This window comes from Lissotriton helveticus, chromosome 11 (assembly GCF_964261635.1).
Source record: "Lissotriton helveticus chromosome 11, aLisHel1.1, whole genome shotgun sequence".
Taxonomy (NCBI): domain Eukaryota; kingdom Metazoa; phylum Chordata; class Amphibia; order Caudata; family Salamandridae; genus Lissotriton; species Lissotriton helveticus.
The window spans coordinates 549,185,233-549,207,269 of NC_136072.1; the positions used below are offsets into that span (position 1 = coordinate 549,185,233).

A 22,037-nucleotide genomic window follows, 5' to 3' on the forward strand; every position below is an offset into this window, starting at 1 on the left:
AACTGACACTAAAGTTTTTGGGCATTGGAGTCTTTGGACTATTAATTTTTGCAGGGGGAGCACCATTCGATGCAGGTGACTGGGTTACTTACATAGGTTGCTCCTGCATGTCTAAATCTGTATTTTGTAACTCGTAAGCAACAGAAGTGTTTCACATTTCCATTATGATGACATTTTATTACTGTGGTCGAATTTTTTATATATGGTTTTATTTTTTGCATGTATTGCATTGGTTTTAAGTAACTCTGCAAAATAAATAAACTGAAACTACTCTCTACAGTGTCCAACCCATGGCTGGTGTACTCTTCATGGTCCAGTCTGTGACTAATCCAGGATCGAACATGGGTGACGGATTCCTCGTTTTCCAGTCCATGACTGAACATGGATGAATGACTCCTTGTGGTCCAATCCACAACTGACTATGGATAATCTATTCTTCACTGTCAAATCCGTGAGTGGACCTGGGTTACAGATTTCTCGCTGTCCAATCCATGATTGGATATCGATGACTGATTCCCCATTGTCCAATCTGTTACTGAACATGGATTACCCATTCGTCAATGTCCAATCCAAGACTGGACATGGCTGCCCTATTCTTTTCTGTCCAATCTGTGACTGGAGATGGTTGATTGATTTCTCGTTGTCTAGTTTGTGACTGGACATAGTTGACCTATTCTTTTGCGTCCAATCTGCTACTGGACATGAATTACCTTTTCTTTGGTGTCCAATCCGTGACTTGAAATGGAGGATCCGTTCACCGCATGGCCTGGGCCGCTAGAAGCGAACACTTGAGGAAATCTAGATTAGCGTTATTTCATGTCACATAATGCCTTAGTAGTGATCTTAAACCAAGCGTAAAAGCTAAAACCTGCCAAATTTCATATCATTAAGAACACAACATTTTAAAGTAATACTTGGCAGGCACGGCTGTTGCCAATATGGAACAATTTAGACTCGACTTCTAATGGATCTCCGTGCTGCTCCGGAGTTTCTGACAAAGAACATCAGGTGTGAATGATGCTCATCAGGGAGAACTCCATTCTTCCTTGTCTCCTGCTTTTCGATGTATTTAAATGTCTGTTTTTTTCTAGTGCTCTGAAGTAACGGAGATGAGACACGCAACGATTTGATAGTCATATTAATGCATAAATATATCAACATTTGGGAGCCCGATTTGTATTCAGAGGAGCACAACCTGGAACCCCAATACTAGTTCTCAGAAAACAATTCTGAATCGAGTCAAGTTTGTTAGTGCATAAACCTCCCCAAAGTTCACTGCCGTACATGGCACTACTAGGTGCCTGGGTACTGAGAAAGTGAGTAATGGTCCAGGGGCTAGACAAAGGGCACATGGGATCTAAGGAGGCAGGTATCCTGGGCATCGATAGAGTAGAGGTTCTGGGGTGCACATTGTTATGAGGTAACATGAAGGTCCCTGAGAGGTATGGGAACTAACGGGTTATCACCAGGGTACCGACACTCCTAGTACTGAGTATGGATACACGTCTAGAATAACAGCTGTGGCAGCGGGGATGCTATATTGATGCATTGGCAGAATATCGATGTAGAAGCTTGGAAATCAATCATAATTCCTCATTCGGAAGTGACATTAGGTGACATGCAGTGTATTATAAAAGTTCAATAAATATATCTATTAGTTAATTAGTTGGTTATGGACTGTCGGAGCAGTGCTGGTATACGAGAAGTAATCGATTGGCACAACAGTGATGGCAAAGCAGAGGCCGTGGTTTGATAGAGCCATGCTAGCTTAGTTTGCATGGAGTTGTTGCAGCAAAAATGCAGTGGCAAGGCCTGCACAGCAGAGGCATAGCACTGACAGGTGATTGGCACAGTCCAAGCAGGAGGCATGCTGCGAGCGCCAATCGAGGCTAGCAGAGGAGGATGGAGCTGAAGGGGGTACCTGCCCAGGCTGCCAGCGCATCTCCATGGACCGCATGTCCTGGTCCAACTCGTCACTGAAGAGAGTGAGCTCCTTCTCCAGCAACACCTAAAAGGGAAGATGAAGGTTACCTGTCACCCTGTACATGCCACACACCTGTCTCTATCACACATAACCCTCTGACATCATCTGCCCGTCACCACACAGACGTGTCTAATGACAGAGGGCCTCTGCAGTTGGATATGTATCCTATAATAGGCCTGTTGACCATCAACCCTACTTTCTGTAAAGCCTTTCCTTTTCCAGCCAAGAGGTGCCCAGAAACTGTGAAATCACTGCATTCCTTTCTCTAGTCTGACCCTTGACGGAAAACATGCGCAAAAGATGAACGTGTGGGTCCAATATCGACTCCTCTCCAAACTAAGAAAGGTCTTTCCATTGTTGATACATTCCTAAGGAATCTGTTATTTGTAGACATGGATTCTAAAGATGGACCCGGCCTCCTCAGGTGGCTGTTGGCCTGATGTTATGGTCTCCCCTGGGTAGGTATTAATTGTGTCTTCTATGTGTGGACTTCCCTAAATAAGATGTCTTACAGGCAGTGTTTCTTCTATCTTCAATGTATGCAGTCAGTGCACTCCCATTGGCTTACGGTTGGTTTAACACCCGCCTAGATATTAGCCCAAAAATACTGGATTGTTGTCCAAAGGCAGAATTGTGGCTGAAGTCTTAATGTGTCTGAAGAGCATTGCCATACTGTTCTTTATACAGAATGATTTCAAGAACTCAGTTTTAGCTGTCAAACGACACTTCTACCCTACTTGTGGTCACATCAACAAGCGCCCTTTTACAAAAGGGTATTTTTTAACTAAAGCAGTATTAGAGAACACTTGTATTTCTATTGTTTTCTTGCTTTATGCCTCGAAGATGTTTCCTTAACCTAAGTGTTCTACCCATCACTTTTTTGTGTTGTGTGTTTTCCCCATAGATTTTCTCAGCCACGTTTCTATGTTTGAGTATTAAGGATTTAATAATGTTTCTCCTTTTCTGACCACCCTAACAGGCATTTTATTGTTTTGCACAGAAACTATAGACTTACCCATCTCCTATTTTATACTTTTGTTAAATAATTTTATTTGCAGTGAGGACTTTGATCATTTTGTTTTCTATATTAATAAATAAATCAAACTTGAGTAAACCAGTTTTTTACTTGTGCCTATATTAGCTCAGTAGAAAGCAACCAGAACTAGGTTACCCAATTCCTTTATTCCTACTGTACTTTTCTCAGACTTCAAAAGTTTGAAACCTGAATGCTAAGGAAAGCCTCTAAGCAAGATTTCTTTTTGTTTCTGCAGTTTTATATAACTTGGCACAAGGACATAAGAGCGCTTTACAGGATCACTAGATTACATTACACTTTTTTTGTAAGCACGGGAAGATTAAGTGATTTGCAAAGAATCACAGGATGCTGAGCTGAGACCAGTGAAAGGATTTTTTCATGCTTCACACTAGACGAGGCAAATAGCCATAAACTGAATATGGGGCGAGTCTCGGATTGGGCTTCAAGAATTAATTAGATTTTGGAACAGGCTCCCATTGTCAGTCGTGGGCAGGATTGCGGTCCCAAAGACAGTGGTCTTGCCCAGATCCTATATGTCTTAGAGGAAGCCGCACGCTCAATCCCAAGGCACTTGTTCGAACTTCTCGATCAAGCATTGATAGACTTGATCTGGATGGGCAAAAGAAGCAGTGTACGATTGGAGACACGGAACATGAGTGGGAAAGGGGAGCAAGGTGAGTCCCGGACCTAGAATTTAACTATATAGCTACCCACCTACAACATGCAGTGCAGTGGTAGATGAAAGGGGAAATTGGGAGAAAAGACTAACGGAAGGAACATGAGGGAGAGTCATTACCTACACTACTGATGAAGGGCAGAGGAATTACACATCATCTCCCATAAATAATCAGGCACATCGGTCGCACATGGGACAGGGCTATCACAACAGTGCTCAAACGCCCGGCCTTTGCACAGGACATCTCCTGATTCACGCTGATAGGCAGGGCCAGGTCAGTGGGAAAATAGAAGAGGGTGAGGTTTAACACTGGCCAACCTATACCTAGACAACTGATATATTACCTTTGGCGAGGCCCAGACAACATTTGAGCTGAATGCAGGACAGTTTCTCCAGTATGCAAAGTTAGCTGAATCGGCCAAAGGGCTATGGACCTCCTACCCGGCACCCCCAACCCAGAGTCCAACACAATGGTCATGCCACTCACCCGCCCGGGGTGCAGATGTGCGAGCTCTCATTTATACCGGGCGTTGCGGGCAGACAAACCAGCTACACCATTAGCAACTTAAAACACATGGCATGCTGCGCTAGAGGGAAACAAAGAATGGTGGGAGGTATGACGAAGAGTACGGACAGTCTCTAGTAATGCCAGATTCAAGGTTATACAATACAATTAAATCCACATGACGTATTAGACCCCAGTCAAGCTACATACAATCTAACAATCATAGCAAGCTGCTGAAGATGTGGGCAGACTGAAGCAGGCTTCCTGCACATGACCTGGCAATGCCACACGATACAAACTTTCTGGCCGGTAGTGGCCCACACAATAGGCAAATAAACAAAGGGTGGCAACACTTTTAACACTCAAAAGCTACATCTAAATATCCTCCCCAGGGGAAAAAAACAAAAACATGTAAAGATAAAAGTATTTACACTAGGCACAACATAAGCCAAGAGGCACAGAGCTGTATACTGGGCGAGCCCAAGAGCGCCTGCTGGCAGCGCTTGGAAAAGAGGCCTGATACAATGGACAACTGAGGAGGAGGCCCATATGAGACTAGTAAAATGGGATGATAAACTAGTAGATGACCTGAGAACATGGGCAGAAATGAAACAAGACATTTCAGACCCACCTGGGACCATGCCTCCATGAGCCAAAACGGGAAAATCGAGGACTCAGGGGCAACACAGAGACTGGAGCACTACATAATAATATACCCTAATAACTCGCATGTTCAGGGGAGGAAGGGAAGAACCAGATTAGTCCACAACAATGATAGTTTGAACCAATGAGAAGTGACATAAACTGATGAACAAGCAAGGATGGTCCTGAAATTTGAAGTTGAACTTAAACCAAATACTACAACAATATGCTGGGAATTGTCTGATCTGATCCTTTACTGTTGTGGGGGGTTGAGATCATGCACAATGAAACTGGGGAGGATTATGGACGATCCAATGTAATGATAACACGACTAAGAAGAAACATTGTTGTGAACGTTGCCTAACCGGGTACCTGATAGCTGCAATTTGGGCTTCTATGTTGTTCTCTTTTCATTTACCTTAGTCTTTGGTAAAACTGAGTAAAAACATTTTAAAAGCGCAATGTGTATTTGTTTTCTTTCGAATGTAATTTTTTTTCTTTTACGTCATTAAAAAAATATATATTGAAATTTTCTAATGGAAATATCGATCATGCAAAAGCAGGTTCGTAGATTCTGTGAATACAGTTCTGATCAGAGTGTTCAATATTAATACATTTTGAACAATTTAAATGTCGCTATACAATTCGAGACAACAGGATATCGTGATCATGTCGGTTAATAGACGTTCATTATTATAGGCATGAATTTGTGGGTCTGTAGTAATAGAAATGTATAAAGTCAGTGAGAAAAGCATGTATCCATTAGTTATAAAACTATCTAGTATAGGAACCCACTATGAACATAAAGAGTCTGACCAAGGGGAGAAGTAAGTCCTTGGGGAAAGGGGTGGCAGGGGGTATGGCATAGATTTATAGCCGCATTTAGTAGCAGTGAATGGATAAATAAGGAGGGACTGTCTGCTCAAAGCACGTGTGAATTTTATTTTATGTGATAACTGTAGAATGCCCCAACCCAATTCAATTACAATGGTAAACCTGCATACTACAGGCTGGTCCAATTCAGCTCTCTTTGTTGCAGATATTGTAAGTTTGAAAGATGCTTCGAGAAGCTGTATCGGGGAGGATCCTGAGAAACTAATAACCTCAAGATTGTGTCTTTATACCCTAACCAGATTAGACCATTTTATGGGAACTATTTGTAGGTGTGGCAAATGTTAGAATTGTATGATTTTAAGCTAGTGAAGAGTAGGTTACAGATCAGACATGCTTTGTCCAATTTTAGGACAGCTTAGAGCAGAGTAGGGTATTAACTAATGTATTTAAGTATTGATTATTGAATTGACACTAATGTTATTGATTTTGAATCTGTAAACAATTTTGACCTTTAATAAACCTTTGTGGTTTGAAAACTTTAGCGTTCTCTTTTTTCCTTGTGGAGCCTTATGTGGTTCACGTTATTTAAATGTATTCATACAATGACTAGCCTCAGTTAATAACCTCTATTCATCAGATAGCGCTTTATGGGCCCGCAAGTTTGAATGAAGAAAAGAATACCACCAGGACTCGAACAAGATTTCCCAGTTCCAAGTTCGGCAGCACATTGTCACATATACGCAGCTTATTACATACCTTGATTTATATACCTTTTCTCCCTATCCCACTAATTCTCTTTGTTCCACACACAGATCTTATGGCCCTCTCTTAGGAACAGGTCAACCACCAAACACTTTCACCCATAATCCGATTTTAGACCCAGGTCAAACAGTAAAAACTTTCACCCTTTACCCATTGAACATGGGAACACACACAGGGACAACCCTACAGTTTTGCTGCCCAGGACAAAAATGCTGAAGTATGCTCTCTCACCCTGCCCGGCACACGTGCACACACAACCACTCTCACACAAACAAATCCAATGCCATTTTCAAACCTTGTAAATCACAAATGTATGTTCCACATTAAAAGAAAAAATTCAGCTTAGATACTTCACTGAAGTGAAAACAATTTAAAACAAATTACATTTTAAAACGAAATTAAAAATAAAATGTGCTATTAGTATTTTTAAAACAGGTAATGTTCCGTTTTTTAAGAGTGAAAATGGCACACCTTTACCTTTTAAACAAGCAGGGTATTTTTGTTTTCTCACTGACACCACAGTGAAGGCTGCTCTTAAGAGGCATACATGCATCTCAAAAGGAGCATTAAGCAAGCATCTCGTTTACCTGCTTTTTGATACGCTGAGACTCTGGTAATAAATATAATCGGCTCAGATTAAATGGTTTCCTCAAATGAAAGCATTCTGCCGCCCCAGGCAAATGTCGTGTTGTCCCAGGTAACATGCCTGGCCTTGAACTCGCCTATTCACATGGCTGGAGTCGAGCCAGCGTCTGGACTATGACAAAAACCTCACAACCATTTTAAAAGTCCTTCCCGGATTACCTTAAAAACTGTGGTATTATACAAAAGGCAGATTAACGTCAGTGTTTTACACATACACACTCAACCTATATGGTGCAACTATATTCACACTTGTCTTTCTGGGAACTTTGGTTAAATGTACTATATACAGGCTACTGGAATCGTGATTTTGCGGCTGGAGGCATGTTCTGCATATTTATTGATTTGCCGCATTTTCAATTTACTCGATTATCTGCTGCATAATCTGCTGTTATTAACAACAACAAAAATCTCACTCAAACGCATTCAAAGTTGCTAAAAATGAGGCCACACGTGTTGCTATGCAGTGGAAGGCACTTCGCAAAGGTTGACTGGTCACCTTTCTGTTGCATTTGGGTATCATAGTTGGGTGTCAAATTTGGCCTAATGTTGTGAAACTTTACCCTGGATAGTGTTTATGTGTAAAAATTACCCCCCAAAAAATAAGGTAATACTATCACAAAATGAGCTACATTACGCTTCATTATTTGACTTTTATTGGCACATAATTCAGTTAACCCTGTCGCATTTCTAGTGGCATAGACTAGTTTAAATTAATCTACATTGAACAACCAAAGGTCAGTTTTTCTCCAGAAAGTCAAAACTGCAGCAGCTTGCGAAGAATGACTTCAGGGCCATGTTGACACAAATTTTATTCACAGACAATGTGCTTTTATTAATAATGTGCAACTTTTACGTTTAAATGAAACATACGCCAAATGCAAAATTTGTAGCCTGTAATCCTACTTAAATGTTATATATAGTCCTACAAATGAATAAAAGTGGTGATTTAACTTAGCATAACTGCTGATGCCATTTTAACTGAAAATTAATGCATGAACAGTTAAAGGCATTTTCCACATTGAATAGTTTTTTTGTGCACATTGTTTTTCAAATTTCAAATGCTGTATTTTTCCAGAAGCCTTCTGTTAGCTAGTGCATAAGCATTTGTTAATTATTAGACTACTAAAAGTGAGTTCTAACCAAGAGAAGAGAATGTGACCTGAAGAATGATTCATGGGAACAACTGTCTGGACCGCAGAACATCAACATTATGTTTTTCAATGTTCAATGTCTGGAAGCCAATTATTGTGCACCTCTGAGAAAATGGGGGGTTTGCTGATATTCTATTGGAGGATGAAGAAGACAAACAGAAAATAATGTTGCAGCATAGATTTTGTGTGTTTATATGTGTGCATGTTCCTAGAGTAACAGCTAGATTCCAAACCTTCCTCTCTGGGATTCCTTCCACTCTGGCTGGGGCGCATCTCTGAGTTAGGGATTTTCCTTTATGGAACATGCTTGTTGTATTATTTCAGTATTAACTGTGATTATAACTAAAATAGTATTCTATTTTATAATCAAATATTGATTCATAAATTATATTTTCATACTAAAATTTAAGATGAATACTTGCTGAATAAAGAAATTAATGACTAAAGAAAGAAAAATAAAACCCTTAACCTTAGTTAAATTTTTTTATTGACTGAACTGAAAAATGTTAAAGATTTATTGTTATGTAGAGGATTGCTCCTTACATCAACTTGTCAGCTAGCAAAGGTCCATAAGACCAGTGGTGTGGGTTATTTAATGATTATACCAGAAGACTGAGGCTCAGACAACTCTGCTCCCTCAGCCTCCTTTTGTTCCAAGTAGGTGGCAGAAAATAAATCGGAAACCTTTGATAAGAAGATTACATTTGCTCACGGCAAACAGAGCAGACTGGAGAGTGCCAAATCGAGTGAACCTTGTGGAGGAGTGTCAGCAAGAAAAAGCTGCCTGAAAGAACCACCTTTTAGTGATCCTCTGGAAGTGACAAGACTGAATTTCTCCAGACTCCTACATGTGGACTTGTTCTTCCACTGATCCTGTCCTCACCATAAGACATTTATAAACATCCTCAGTCGGTACTGGAATCCTACTCATCATGCCCCACTTTTCAGAACTTGTTTTCCGTGCCTGTCCTTTTCTTTATGAATAATTTGTACATTGACCTCTTTTGTCATTATGAACTCCATAGCACCATAATGGCTTTACTGGAAACTGGATAGTTTGGTATCAAACTTCTCACCACATTAAACCCACACTGATGCCAGTGTGGGATTTAATGAAAAATGCACTCAGAGGGAATCTTAGAGATGCCCCCTGAAAAACGACCAGCCTCTGGTGGGTTCCATGACTGGTACACAGCAGCCTGCCACCACGAGACATGTTTCTGGACTCCTGGGGTTGGAACCTTTGCTCCCTGAGCCCAGGAACAAAGCCTTTCCTGGGCGGAGGTGGTCTGTGGCAGGGGAGCTTCAAAGGCCTTGCCACCTATGTAATGCGACCCCCAGCCTCTCCTGCTATCAGGAGCAGGCCCCCTTTCTGTCTCCCCTCCTTTTAGGCAGGAAGACAGGCGAGAAAAATTAGCACAGCCCAGAAGGTGTGCCCACCTCTGTCAACCCCACCCCTCAGGTGTGGGAGGTGAGGTGAAGCCCACCCTTCAGTGCCCGCCATCTTGCAGATGGCTGGTACTCTCCAATTAGGATTAGGGATTGTGTCCACCTCCCACGTGTGCTAATCACATCAAGGGTGTAATCACCCTAAGGTCAGTAGCCCATTGGCTACTGACCTCAGACTCCTAAAACGCCCCCTAAATACAGTATTTAGGGGGCATCACCAACCAAGGAGACGGATTCCCACAACCTATGGAGAAGAAGGACGAAAGAAGATGCCCAGCAGAGGAGACTGCAGAGAAGAACTGACTTGGGCCCAGCACTCCCGGCCCGTCTGCAGTATCCAGAGATCCTGCGCCAAAAGTTGCCTTGTCCTGAAGCCAGCGACCTCCAGAATCCTGGGAGGACTGACTGACTTCAACAAAGACCAGATCTCCTTTTAACAGCAGCGCTGTTCAAAAGAAACTCCCAAGACAGACTCTGAGCCTGCTGTGGATAAAGAAACCAGACGCCTGGAACTATCACTGCACCCATCGCCTATGGCCCGAGTTTGAGTGGCCCACCGGTCCCAGCGAGGCCCCCCCATCGCTCCAGAGTCAGAGTCCACCATGGGTTGACCCCTCCAGGACTCCCCGATGTCGCCTGCAGACTCTGCATGGACAGCTCCCCAACCGTGAGTGGCCCGGTAAGGTGAAATCTGACCTCAAAAGTCACCCCTGCATCCAGCCATCATGCGCTTTGAAGAAGAGAACACGAGGTGCACCTACGTCCCCGAGCCTTCCAACTTACCTGACCAGCTGTTGGTTCCTCCAGATGTCTTCCTGGACCGAGCCTGCAGCCAAAATCCAAAAGCGGAGAATCCTCATTGAAAACAACAGGGCACCCGACGCCAAAACAGCACCCTGCACCAGCCGCCGCTGCGGGTGTACTTTGGGTGCTAACTCAGATCCCCCTTTGCTCTGAGCCTAACACCAGAAGCTTTGCTCCCACAACCATGTGGCCTGCTTGTAAGCAGCCACCAACAAGAGGCCCCTTATCCCTCATTGGATAACATTGGGCCTCAGCACTCTGCACCCGAGGGTGTTTCAAGAGTGCATCTTTGACCCTGGTTCTAACCCCAGAATACCAACTCCCACAAACGTGTACTTACCTGCAAACCGATAACTTAATTTCATTCCATAGGATTGCATTGACTGCTTTTCCTGAAAATTGTTTTAAGTGTGGAGTTGGTTTTGTATGAGAACTTGAAAAACTGCAAATATCTAAAAACTGCTTTTCTTACCTTTTCTCTAGGAAATGTCCCAGTGTGATATCTAGGCATATAACACTGAGTAGAAAAAGTAATCCATAAAGAGATCTGAAAAGTAATCAAAATTAATCTACCTTAATTTCCACTGTATTCAAAAGTATTTACATACCTGTAACAAAGTAATTTTCATTCAGCTTGCTTGTATTGTTCAACTTGCCTTAAAAAGAATCACTTACACTTACCCAAGCCAGGCTTGATTGGTTCTAGAAAAGAAATATAACTGAATAATATTTTTTATACAAACAAATTGGTCTGAGCTGTCTTTGAGTGTGTGACATCATTAGCTAATTGAATGTGTACAACAAATGCTTAACACTACCCTCTGATAAAGGCTTACTGCTCTCCCATACAGCCACAAATGGAGAGTAAGGTGCTATCTTACTTTTACCTCTGCCTACCTTTGGGATTCCAATGGACTCTCTGCACCTCAATTCGGTATAATATATACAGAGCCAGCTTCCTACAACATCATATTGCGATCTCTATCACACATAGTTGAATCTGGTGAGGAACAGAACACCGCAAGAAGTATTGGCAACGTTGCTGTCCTTTTGAGACATCAAGGTACAGTTTAGGATCCCAGGGCATGTCTGCTCTGTAAAGCATGACACTAAGTGACAGGGGACCAGATTGGTCTTCACCTTGATGCAATGTTTGGGATTAGGATTACAGCCAAGACAGGAAGGTGACAACCTGGGCAGCAATGCTGTACTTATAAGTGGCATTTCCATCATAGAAGGAAAGTTAAGGAGAGTCACTGATGATGTCAGACTTGCACGATCCACGTTAGTGCCACAACTTTCATTACCATTACTTCGACCCAACCATTACATCAAGTTGAATAACACTTCGCCTGATCACTATTTGTTATAAGGTACTTGCTTCTGAATTGGCTAGTGCTAAATATAGCCAACTAAAAGTAGCCTGTTAAAGTAATTAGCGGCTCGGGGCAACGGTCAGTTAAAGTAGTGGTGGTCGAAGTACTGCTATACATCTCAAAGCAATCGGATGAACTGCTTTGGAAGTTATGACAAAGTCACAAAATACTAAGCAGAGCCACACCAACGTTAGGGTGTTCAGGGCCCTCTTGAGTGCTGACTCTGATGTAGAGGAGAAAAATCAGGAACTGAAATAGGTATATGGTGATATCATGCAGAACAAAGGCTCAATGAACTCCAATGCCTTAAGGTGTGATAAGCTTTAGGGCACCAAAGAGCTTGGACCTCGTTTAATGGATTAGGGTGGGTGCCATGATGCAGCCACCCTTAAATTTTAAGAGACTGTACTATTGAAAGGCGGAGCATGAATTTCTGCAACTAAAATCCCCGAAATGGAACTGTCCTTGAGTGGACAGGACAAGGACAAGCAGTGAATACAAGTTCAAAAGGATCAGCTGTACCTTCCAGTACACAACAATCAACAAAACCTAGGAGTACACCAAAGGGGTGTCACCAACAAGTACTGGACCAAGAGGGGGTGCCGATAAGTCCAGAATGTGTGTGAGACGTCACTGTACGGACCAAGGTGGAAGAGCGGTAATAGGCTTTACAAGATTGTGTTGAGTTCACACTCACACTTTAATCCAGCTATTCATTAGCAAAGTCGGGCCAAAAGCACAACTAATGTACCACTGACTCACCTTTCGGTAGTTCAGACTGAACTCAAGTCTTAGCTCCAACAGAAGTTATTGGGGATGTAGGAACAAAACAATCAAAATGCAATACAGTTAAGAGGTAAAGAATGTAAAGGGCCTACTGTAATGTCTTGCATATATCTGTATAGCGGGACCCTTCTGGTCCCCGAAGGAATCCGTAGGAATGCCGTAAGCATGGTTAAATAAAGTTGGTATGTATTGTGAATCACTTAACGGTTGGACTCTGAAGAATAAAGATGTGCACTACAGAGCTCCGTGTGTGGCGTAGTCATTTGCATGCTTCCGGGCTGGGAAGGACGCTACACCTACCTGCCCTTGCTGAAACAAAATGAAATCAACAAAACACATCATTATTTTCCCTGTTAATTTATGTAGGTGAACTGCATTTGGTTCTGTTCTAAAAACGTGTTTGCACGGAGTTTGAACAAGTATGTATATTATGCATGCTTTCATATTTTATTAAAATGCCTAGGGCTTACATAGAATCTGTATAGGTCCCAACAAAATTATGTCTCAGGATGTAACTTCCGCTTGAGTAACTGAGATGGGTAAAAGGGGAAGAGGTCTCATCGATTCACAATCTTGTAACAATATGAATACCAGCCAAACAGAATTTGTTGTAAGGTAATGAACAAGTTACTTACCTTCGGTAACGCTTTTTCTGGTAGATACTATATCTGCCTGTGGATTCCTCACCTTGTGAATATGCCCTTGCGTCAGCAACATTCGGAAATTCTTTTTGTAGCTTCGCGCCGACGTGGATCCGGACGTCACAGAGGCACGGCATCGCACGCGACCTCGCTGACGTCACCGGCGGAACGGGGGCTTGGAACGAAGAGCTTGAAGCTCACTTACCCTCCTTGCCGAGGTGATTGCAACGAGAAAAAACGTTTTCAAAGTCAGAAGCCTCATGGGACACTTGTGAAGAAGCTCAAAGGGAGCACCCATTAAAAATGTCAAAACTAGGTTCAAATCCCACTGAGGCACAACAAAGGGTGTAGGAGGGAACCTATTAGTAAGGCCCTTCAAAAACCTTAAAACAATGGGAGACTTAAAAAGAGAAGGCTGGTCAGGCATACAGATAAATGCCGACAGCGCAGACAGATATCCCTTCACCGTGGCAACAGCAAGCCCCTGCTGGGCCAGGGAAAGGGCAAACTGGAGCACATCAGATAAATGGGACCTCAAAGGGTCTATAGACTTCTCCCTGCACCAAACAACAAATTTAGACCACCTATAAGAATAGATGGACTTAGTGGAGTCACGCCTGGCCGACAAAATGACATCCACCACATCGTGAGGGAGAGAAAAAGAAATCAGGTTGCCCCGCTCAATCTCCAGGCATGAAGGTGTAAGGTCTGGAGGTGGGGGTGTAGAACCTGCCCCTCCATCTGAGAGAGGAGATCTGCCCTGTAAGGGAGACGGAGCGGCGGGTGAGAGGAGAGGTGGAGAAGGTCTGAGTACCACACCCTTCTTGGCCAATCCGGGGCGATCAATATGACTTGGGCCCGGTCTTGGCGAATCTTCCTCAGAACCCGAGGAATCAAGGGTATGGGAGGAAACGCGTAAAGGAGCTGTGAGTCCCAACTCAACTGAAACGCGTCCCCCAAGGCTCCCTGCATCGGATACTGGAGACTGCAGAATGACAGGCAGTGAGCATTCTCGTGAGTGGCGAACAGGTCCACCCGAGGTGTCCCCCACATCTGAAAGATGTCGTGAACCACCTCCGGGTGAAGCCTCCACTCGTGATCGGCAGAGAACTGCCGACTGAGACTGTCTGCACGAACGTTCAGAACCCCGGCCAGATGATTTGCCATCAGACAAATCTGATGGTCCTGAACCCAGGACCAGAGACGCAGAGCCTCTCTGCAGAGACACTGCGACCCCACTCCTCCCTGCTTGTTGATGTACCACATCGCGGTCGTGTTGTCCGTCAGGACCTGGACCGACTGACCGCGAAGGGAAGGGAGGAAGGCCTTGAGCGCCAAACGTATCGCCCGCAATTCTAGAAGGTTGATGTGAAGCAACCTTTCCTCTGGAGACCAAAGACCCTTGACCTCCAGGTCTCCCAGATGAGCACCCCACCCGAGAGTGGATGCATCCGTTATCACTGTGGCCACCGCTGGAGGAAGTTGAAAAGGCTTTCCTTGTGACAGATTGCCTTCCACGCTCCACCAAGACAGATCCGCTGCAGCTTCCCTGGAGATCCTCACTGACTCCCCGAGATCTCCGTTGTGCTGATACCACTGCCTGCGGAGGCACCACTGGAGTGCCCTCATGTGCCAGCGTGCATGGTTGACCAACAGAATGCATGAAGCCATCAGACCGAGTAGGCGAAGGACCTTCAGGACTGGAACGACCGCTCCATTGTAAAATAAAGGAATCATCTCCCGTATGTCGCGAATTCTTTGAGGGGGAGGGAATGCACGACATACGGTTGTGTCCAGTACCGCACCTATGAACAGGTTGCGCTGTGAGGGCACCAGGTGAGACTTGGGTACATTTATCGAAAAACCCAACCTGTGCAACAACTGAGTTGTCTCTTGCAGATGATGGAGCACCTTCTCTGGCGACTCCGCTTTGATCAGCCAGTCGTCTAGATACGGAAATACATGAATCCCCGTTCTCCTGAGATGAGCTGCCACCACTGCCATCACCTTGGTGAAGACTCGAGGTGCAGTAGTAAGACCAAACGGAAGGACCACAAACTGGTAATGCTGTGACCCAACCGTGAAACGGAGATACTTCCTGTGAGACTTCAAGATGGGAACATGAAAATACGCATCTTGTAAGTCGATCGACACCATCCAGTCCTCTTCCAACAGCGCCTGAAGAACCTGTGCAAGAGTGAGCATTTTGAACTTTTCCTGCTTCAGGTAAAGGTTCAAAATCCTGAGGTCCAGGATTGGCCGAAGTCTGCCATCTTTCTTGGGGATCAGGAAATACCGGGAGTAGCACCCCTGACCCCTTTCCTGCTCTGGAACCACCTCTATTGCACCCTTTCGAAATAATGCCAGGACTTCTTCCTGCAAGAGAAGCAGGTGGTCTTCTGAACAATAACCCTGACAAGGAGGGTAATTGGGAGGGAATTCCTGGAAAGGAAGAGCATACCCATTCTCCACAAGATTGAGAACCCAAAGATCCGATGTTATCAATTCCCAATCTTGTAGAAAATGAGTAAGCCGACCCCCTACTGGGCCCACATGATCCGGAATGGCGGATCTAGGGCTGCTTTGCTGCGTTGGCCGGGGGTTGGGAAGGAGAGGAGGAGGAGGAGGAGGAAGCTTGACGACCTCTAGGACGGGGTCTTTGTCTGCCTCTGTACGACTTGTACAGCGTGTTCTGCTGCTGCTGCTGAGGCTGCTGCTGCTGGAATGATCTGTAAGATCGAAAGGAAGATCGGCCAAATTGTGGTATATAAATAAATAATACCGGATCTAGGTTTTACTGGACATAGCAATAACAGATAGCTCAATAAATAAGAGTCAAGATTCGAGGTAGTAGGAGTTTGCAGGTTTAATACAGCATAAAGGACAGGAACAGGACAACCTGCACAGGAATAGGATGGCAGGGCCCGGCAGCTGCCGGGGCTGGATCTGGGATGAGCGCGCTAACATTTAATAACAGTACACAAGCATATATACTAAAACAGTTGCAATTGCAATACATACAATAGGCGGAGCAGTGGGTGTGGTCAATAGCAGTCGCGAAAGATAAGGGTGAAAGTGGGTGTAACAGGAGGCGTATACATAGACATGTGATCTAGACGTAACAGAATATGTCATAAATGGGGCGGAAACATGGAGGGGGCTACCTAAGGAGCCGGGACCTCTAACCTAATGGTGCCCGCAAACTGACAATGACGTGTTACTAGGAGAAGCTGGGGGCTATGAACTCTGTGCTAGGAGTAGAGACTGAAGTTTGGAGAGTCAGGGCGACATGTGCCTAAACAATATCTAGTATCTGATGTTTAGAGAACATGTTGATATAAACTAAGAGTCAGGAGGGGAGAGGCTAACAGACTCTAAGACTGGTGCATGCATTATTCTACATGTAGTGCGTGTTGAGGAATATTAAATGACCATTAATACAGTATTTCTCTTACATGGAGACGTAAAGGCTAGACCGTGACGGAAACTATTGATGCGATTCAGTAGTTTAGGAATGCAGAGAAGGAGGGCTGAACTGATAACTAGAATCATAACATATTCTTGGCAGACTCGTAGGCAGAGCCAGGCTGAGCCGGGCACTGTGAGGCAGGAAGTAAGTGAAGGGTCGAGGATACAGGTGGGGGCTGTATCGCTCCTCAGCGAGGGCTCAGGAGACAGGAGCTGAATCTGGTGTCCAGGCCCTTTTGAGGCCTAGAAACGGGGACTTTTCAATGAAATAACGTGCACACTGAGAAACATGGCAACGTAGCTTTACATAGGCCTAATACTCGTAGCTTTCACGAGAACTGGAAACTGGCATACTAGAGATGGACACAACTGTAATTGCGTCTTTAGTCGAACATGGAGGATACACATGCATATTAATCATGCACACATAACATAAGATGGGGGACACGTAGGGACACAGAACATGGCAAAATTTACTTTTCCACATTCCCTCCTTGTCACTACGTTTCCATCAGGAAACATCAATATTCATGATACCATCTATCATTTCATACAGTATCATTTGCTCGTCTCGAATTTTCTTGGAACGGGATTTAGAACGGGACTTGGGACTAGGAATACAAGAGGTAGCACAAATGCCACAAATCGCAGGGCCACATTGTATACATAGGCAGCAACTGAATATGATCGCTACTGCAATACCTAGAAAGGACAATACTTTCCATCCCCAGGCGGAAATTATATTCCAGAACCAACCGGACCATGTCCAGGTGCCTGGATCTTGGTGTAACATATGGGCAATTTTATGGAGTCTGGTTATAGCTGAATAAACAGACGGCGCGTTATTAGGAATGAAAATGCAGCAACTAGATCCGATGACTCTACATGCCCCGCCCCTATCGGCCAGTATGACGTCAAGGACGAGACGATTCTGGAGCACGACAATTCTCATAAAGGATTGCTCTTCGGTTAAGTTACCTAGAGCAGAAGTAGTCTCAATCACTACTGCTTCAAGGGTTCTGGTTAATCTACGTATCAGTTTACTATTCACGACAGTACCTAAATAAGGGAAGACACCTTTATTGATATCTATGTATTGTTCTAGAGCAGTTTCAGTATAACCGACAATCGGGAGATCTCTCTTGTGTCTAGTATGTACTAGGTGGGAATTCCTATGGTAGTCAGGTGGGGCTAGAAAAACTGGTGGCAGTAGGAAGGCAATGTAACAGGTTCCCTCCCAATCGAGGGGCAGACGAACATATGCGGTCTGACCACAAACAAAATAAGAATGACGTGAAGCTTTGAAAATAGATTTCCTACTGTCACTATACTTGACAATAGTAGTACAATCACTATGTCCTACATGTACGGAACCATTCTTTCGGACACATAATTCACCTTTGACTGGTAATACTGACATAGCAGGTAAGTCTGGAGTAGTATCAGACTGAACATTCAGGACCATAAAATTCGAAGAATAATTACCTAGATTATAAACTTCATTTTCTAGATCTAACCCTGTTCTGTGGGGAAGACCTTGCTTGTCTGGGAAACATGTACTGTTAAGAAAAGACATATCTGTTGAGGATGACGTTAACGTGGACCATGCTCCACACGAACCATTATGTGAAAATGGATAAGGAAAGAGTGGCAGAACTCCCTTCGGTGTCTGGAATGGGGGGAGTCGACCACACACCCAACAATTAGTGGCATTGCTGGTCTGGTGTGAATAATGTAACATGCGGATAAAGGAATTATTACGCATAGCAAGACGATATGAGAGTTCATGAGGAGGCAGATCACTAAACGTGTGCTCTACTGTAGCAATAGAAGACTTATTTACATGAGAAACTGGAAAATACAAATAAAAAGCATAACCTGTGCAGGTAATCATGAGGCTGAAAAACAATATGAAACTTAGAAAAACGATACATCGGATTGAGTTTTGACTAACTCTCTCACTATGGGGGTCTATTTTATACATGTCAGAAACCGGTCTAACCGTTTCACCTAGGGGAGGACTTAGACAATCAAACTGGCTGACTTATTTTACTAGACCTTAATTTTTTCTTATACTCCTGTTGCGGAGTTTTCTCTAACAGGGAGGGTTCAGTATCATTGTCTTTTGCGGGACAGTCCTTGAGAATAGTACTTTGGCAGTCTTTCAAATCCTGGGAAATGTTCTTAGAAACAGGCTTTAGTCCGTAAAATCTTTTCACATGAGACAGGTGGACCCAGCCCTTCCTGCCTTCCAGCTTGACGGCAGTACGGGTGGCCAGGAGGACCTGTCGGGGTCCCTTCCAGCGAGGCTCCAGCGGACTTGAACGATCAAAGTTCCTCACAAGGACCAGATTTCCGGGAACGATTTCATGCGGTGCCACCTCGGTATTGTCTGGAAATGCGGCGGCAACCTGTGAACGACAAGAGTGTAGGGCAGACATCAAGGAAGCTAGGTAATCTGTCAGCATATTACTTGAAACATCTGTAATACTTCGGGGTCTAGGTGTACCCCACATATTAGGGGGGCGGCCGAATACGACCTCGTACGGGGACAGACCTGATCTGGAATGTGCGACCATGCGCATATAAAACAAAGCGACTGGCAGAGCTACTAGCCAGTCTACACCTTTCTCTTTACATATTTTAGCAATACGGATTTTCAGGGTCTGATTATGTCTCTCTACGAGACCGGCTGCTTCAGGATGGCGCACACAATGGAACTTCCACTGGTACCCTAACAAAAGGGAGACATGTTTCATGAGTTCAGATGAGAATGGCTGGCCGTTGTCAGAATATACGACTCTAGGGAGTCCATAACGGGGGAAGAACTCACGAACCAGCTGCTTGGCAGTGGTCGCGGCTGTGTAATCTGGGACTGGATATGCTTCTGTCCATCTGGACAAAGCGCATACAACTACGAGAACATACTTGAAACCTCGACATCGCTCCATCTGAATATAATCCATCTGGAGGACTTCAAAAGGGTGGTCAGGGGGCTGGAATCCACCTTGTTCCACCGGGACACTTTTACCTGGATTGAACTGACAACATATCATACAGGTACGGACTTTCTGCTTGGCTGCAGCTCGTAAATGCTTGTTGAACCAAATGTTCTGGATACTGTCTAACATAGCTTTTTCTCCTAAATGTGCTGGACTATGTGCGGTATTGATAATGACTTGAACCATTGAGTCAGGGAGAAACCATGTGGCTCTACCCTTCGTTACCCATCCCTGATCTGTCTGGACCCCTCCTTGTTCGGACCATTTCTTGATTTCATCGGGAGTAGCATGTAACTGGATATCTATGACATCTTGAGTGGGGTCCTTAACTGTCATGCATGTAGTCGGATCTGGAGTATGTGTCTGTGTCGGATTAACTGGAATGTCTGGAGTCTGTGCTGTAAGCTTGGCTGTGCGATCTGCTAAATCATTACCTTGGGAAATAATGTCAGTAACTTTCGTATGTGCCTTGCACTTCATGATAGCAATAGATGTCGGTAAGTGTATGGCATCTAACAGAGCTTGAATAAGGAGACCATGCTGAATCTTGGTTCCATAAGTCATGAAACCTCTCTCCTGCCAGAGCACTCCAAAGTCGTGTACAACTCCAAATGCGTAACGTGAATCTGTGTAAACATTGACTTTCAGGTTCTTGGCGTGTATGCAGGCTTGGGTCAGAGCAACTAGCTCTGCTGCTTGAGCAGACAGGGTGTCAATACGGTGTGTTTCTATAACTTCAGTGTCAGTAGTCACTGCATACGCGGCTACTAGTTCTCCTGTACTTGTTCTCATACATGAACCATCCACATAAAGTGTCAGGTCGGGATCTGGTAATGGAATATCTGTCAGATCTTGTCTTGGCTTAGTCATAATATTAACTACTTCCACACAGTCGTGTGTGGCAGGATTCGAATTAACTGACGGTAACAGTGTAGCAGGATTTAGAACGTTGCAGCGTCTGATTTCTATGTGTGGCTGGAACAGTGTCAATTCATAACCTGTTAAACGTGCAATTGTCAAGTGCTGAGTCTGGGTACGGTTTAAAAGAACTTCCACGGAGTGTGGAACTTGTACTGTCAAGGAATGTCCTAATACTATGGAATCACTTTGTCTGATAGCTAGAGCTGTGGCTGCAACTGACTTGAGGCACGCAGGCAGAGCCTGGGCTACAGGATCTAATGTGCTCGAAAAATAAGCACAGGGCTTGTATTGACCTGCTTGATCTTGTGTGAGAACAGATAATGCTGTACCTTCGCGTTCTGTGACGAAAAGTGTAAAAGGCTTACTGTAGTTCGGTGTAGCTAGAACTGGAGCTTGGCATAAAGCTTTCTTTAACTCATTGAAACTAAGTGTATGTTCAGATGTCCAAGGGAGGACAGTCGATACGGCTGCCTCCTGTGTCGTTAACTGTATCAGTGGTTTAGCTAGAAATGCATACTGAGGAATCCATTGTCTGCAATAAGAAGTAAGGCCGATAAAAGCACGTACCTCCTTCTGTGTCTTGGGCTGAGGAAGACTCGCTATTAACTGGATACGGTCTGGTGTCAACTGCCTACCCCACTTGGACAGTAAGTGGCCCAAGTAGATCACTTGCTGGACACAGAATTGAAGCTTCGAAGGGGACACCTTGTGCCCCATCTCGGCAAGGAAATACAAGACTGTAAGTGATGCTCGCTCGCAAGCACGTTCAGAACGGGCTGTGATCAGTAGATCATCAACATACTGGAGCAGGGCAGTGTCAGTTGGCATGTGAATATTGTCTAGTTGTCTCTTAAGTGCTTGACTGTAAATACTAGGACTTTCTGTGAAACCTTGAGGAGCTCGTGTGAACATATAGCTCCTTCCATTTAAACAAAATCCGAAAAGAAACTGGCTGTCTGGATGAATGGGGACACTGAAAAACGCGTTCTTGAGGTCTATGACTGTGAAAAATGTTGCCTCAGAATCAATAGCTGTCAATAGGGAAGAGATATCTGGGACAACTGGATACTGGGGAATAATACATTTATTGAGTTCTCGAAGGTCAATCACTAATCGATATACTGGGGGTGCATTTGGATCAGTACGTTTCATGACTGGAATGATCGGAGAATTACATACATTGGAGTCAGTTTCTACAACTACTCCTTGAGCCATGAGCTCGTCAATAATTTTGGATAAGGCTGCTACAGCCTCAGGTGGCAATCTGTACTGTCTGATTCGTGGTAACACTACACCTGGTTTGAGAGTCACACGATGGGGTGTGATTTGCATATAACCTACATCAGTTGGACCTT

General features: G+C 44.2%; 1 protein-coding gene across 5 annotated transcripts in view; it reads right to left on the reverse strand.

The window, feature by feature from the left end:
• Positions 1–22,037, reverse strand: part of SORBS3 (sorbin and SH3 domain containing 3) — a 349,900-nt gene that overhangs the window by 103,106 nt on the left and 224,757 nt on the right. For 4 of the 5 annotated variants that reach the window (XM_078666295.1, XM_078666292.1, XM_078666293.1 and 1 more), the window contains exon 9: positions 1,922–2,008. The exons of the other annotated variant lie outside the window; for it this stretch is intronic. In XM_078666295.1, the coding sequence (XP_078522421.1) occupies positions 1,922–2,008 (87 nt within the window). The remainder of the gene's footprint in view (positions 1–1,921; positions 2,009–22,037) is intronic. 5 annotated transcript variants of the gene reach the window in all.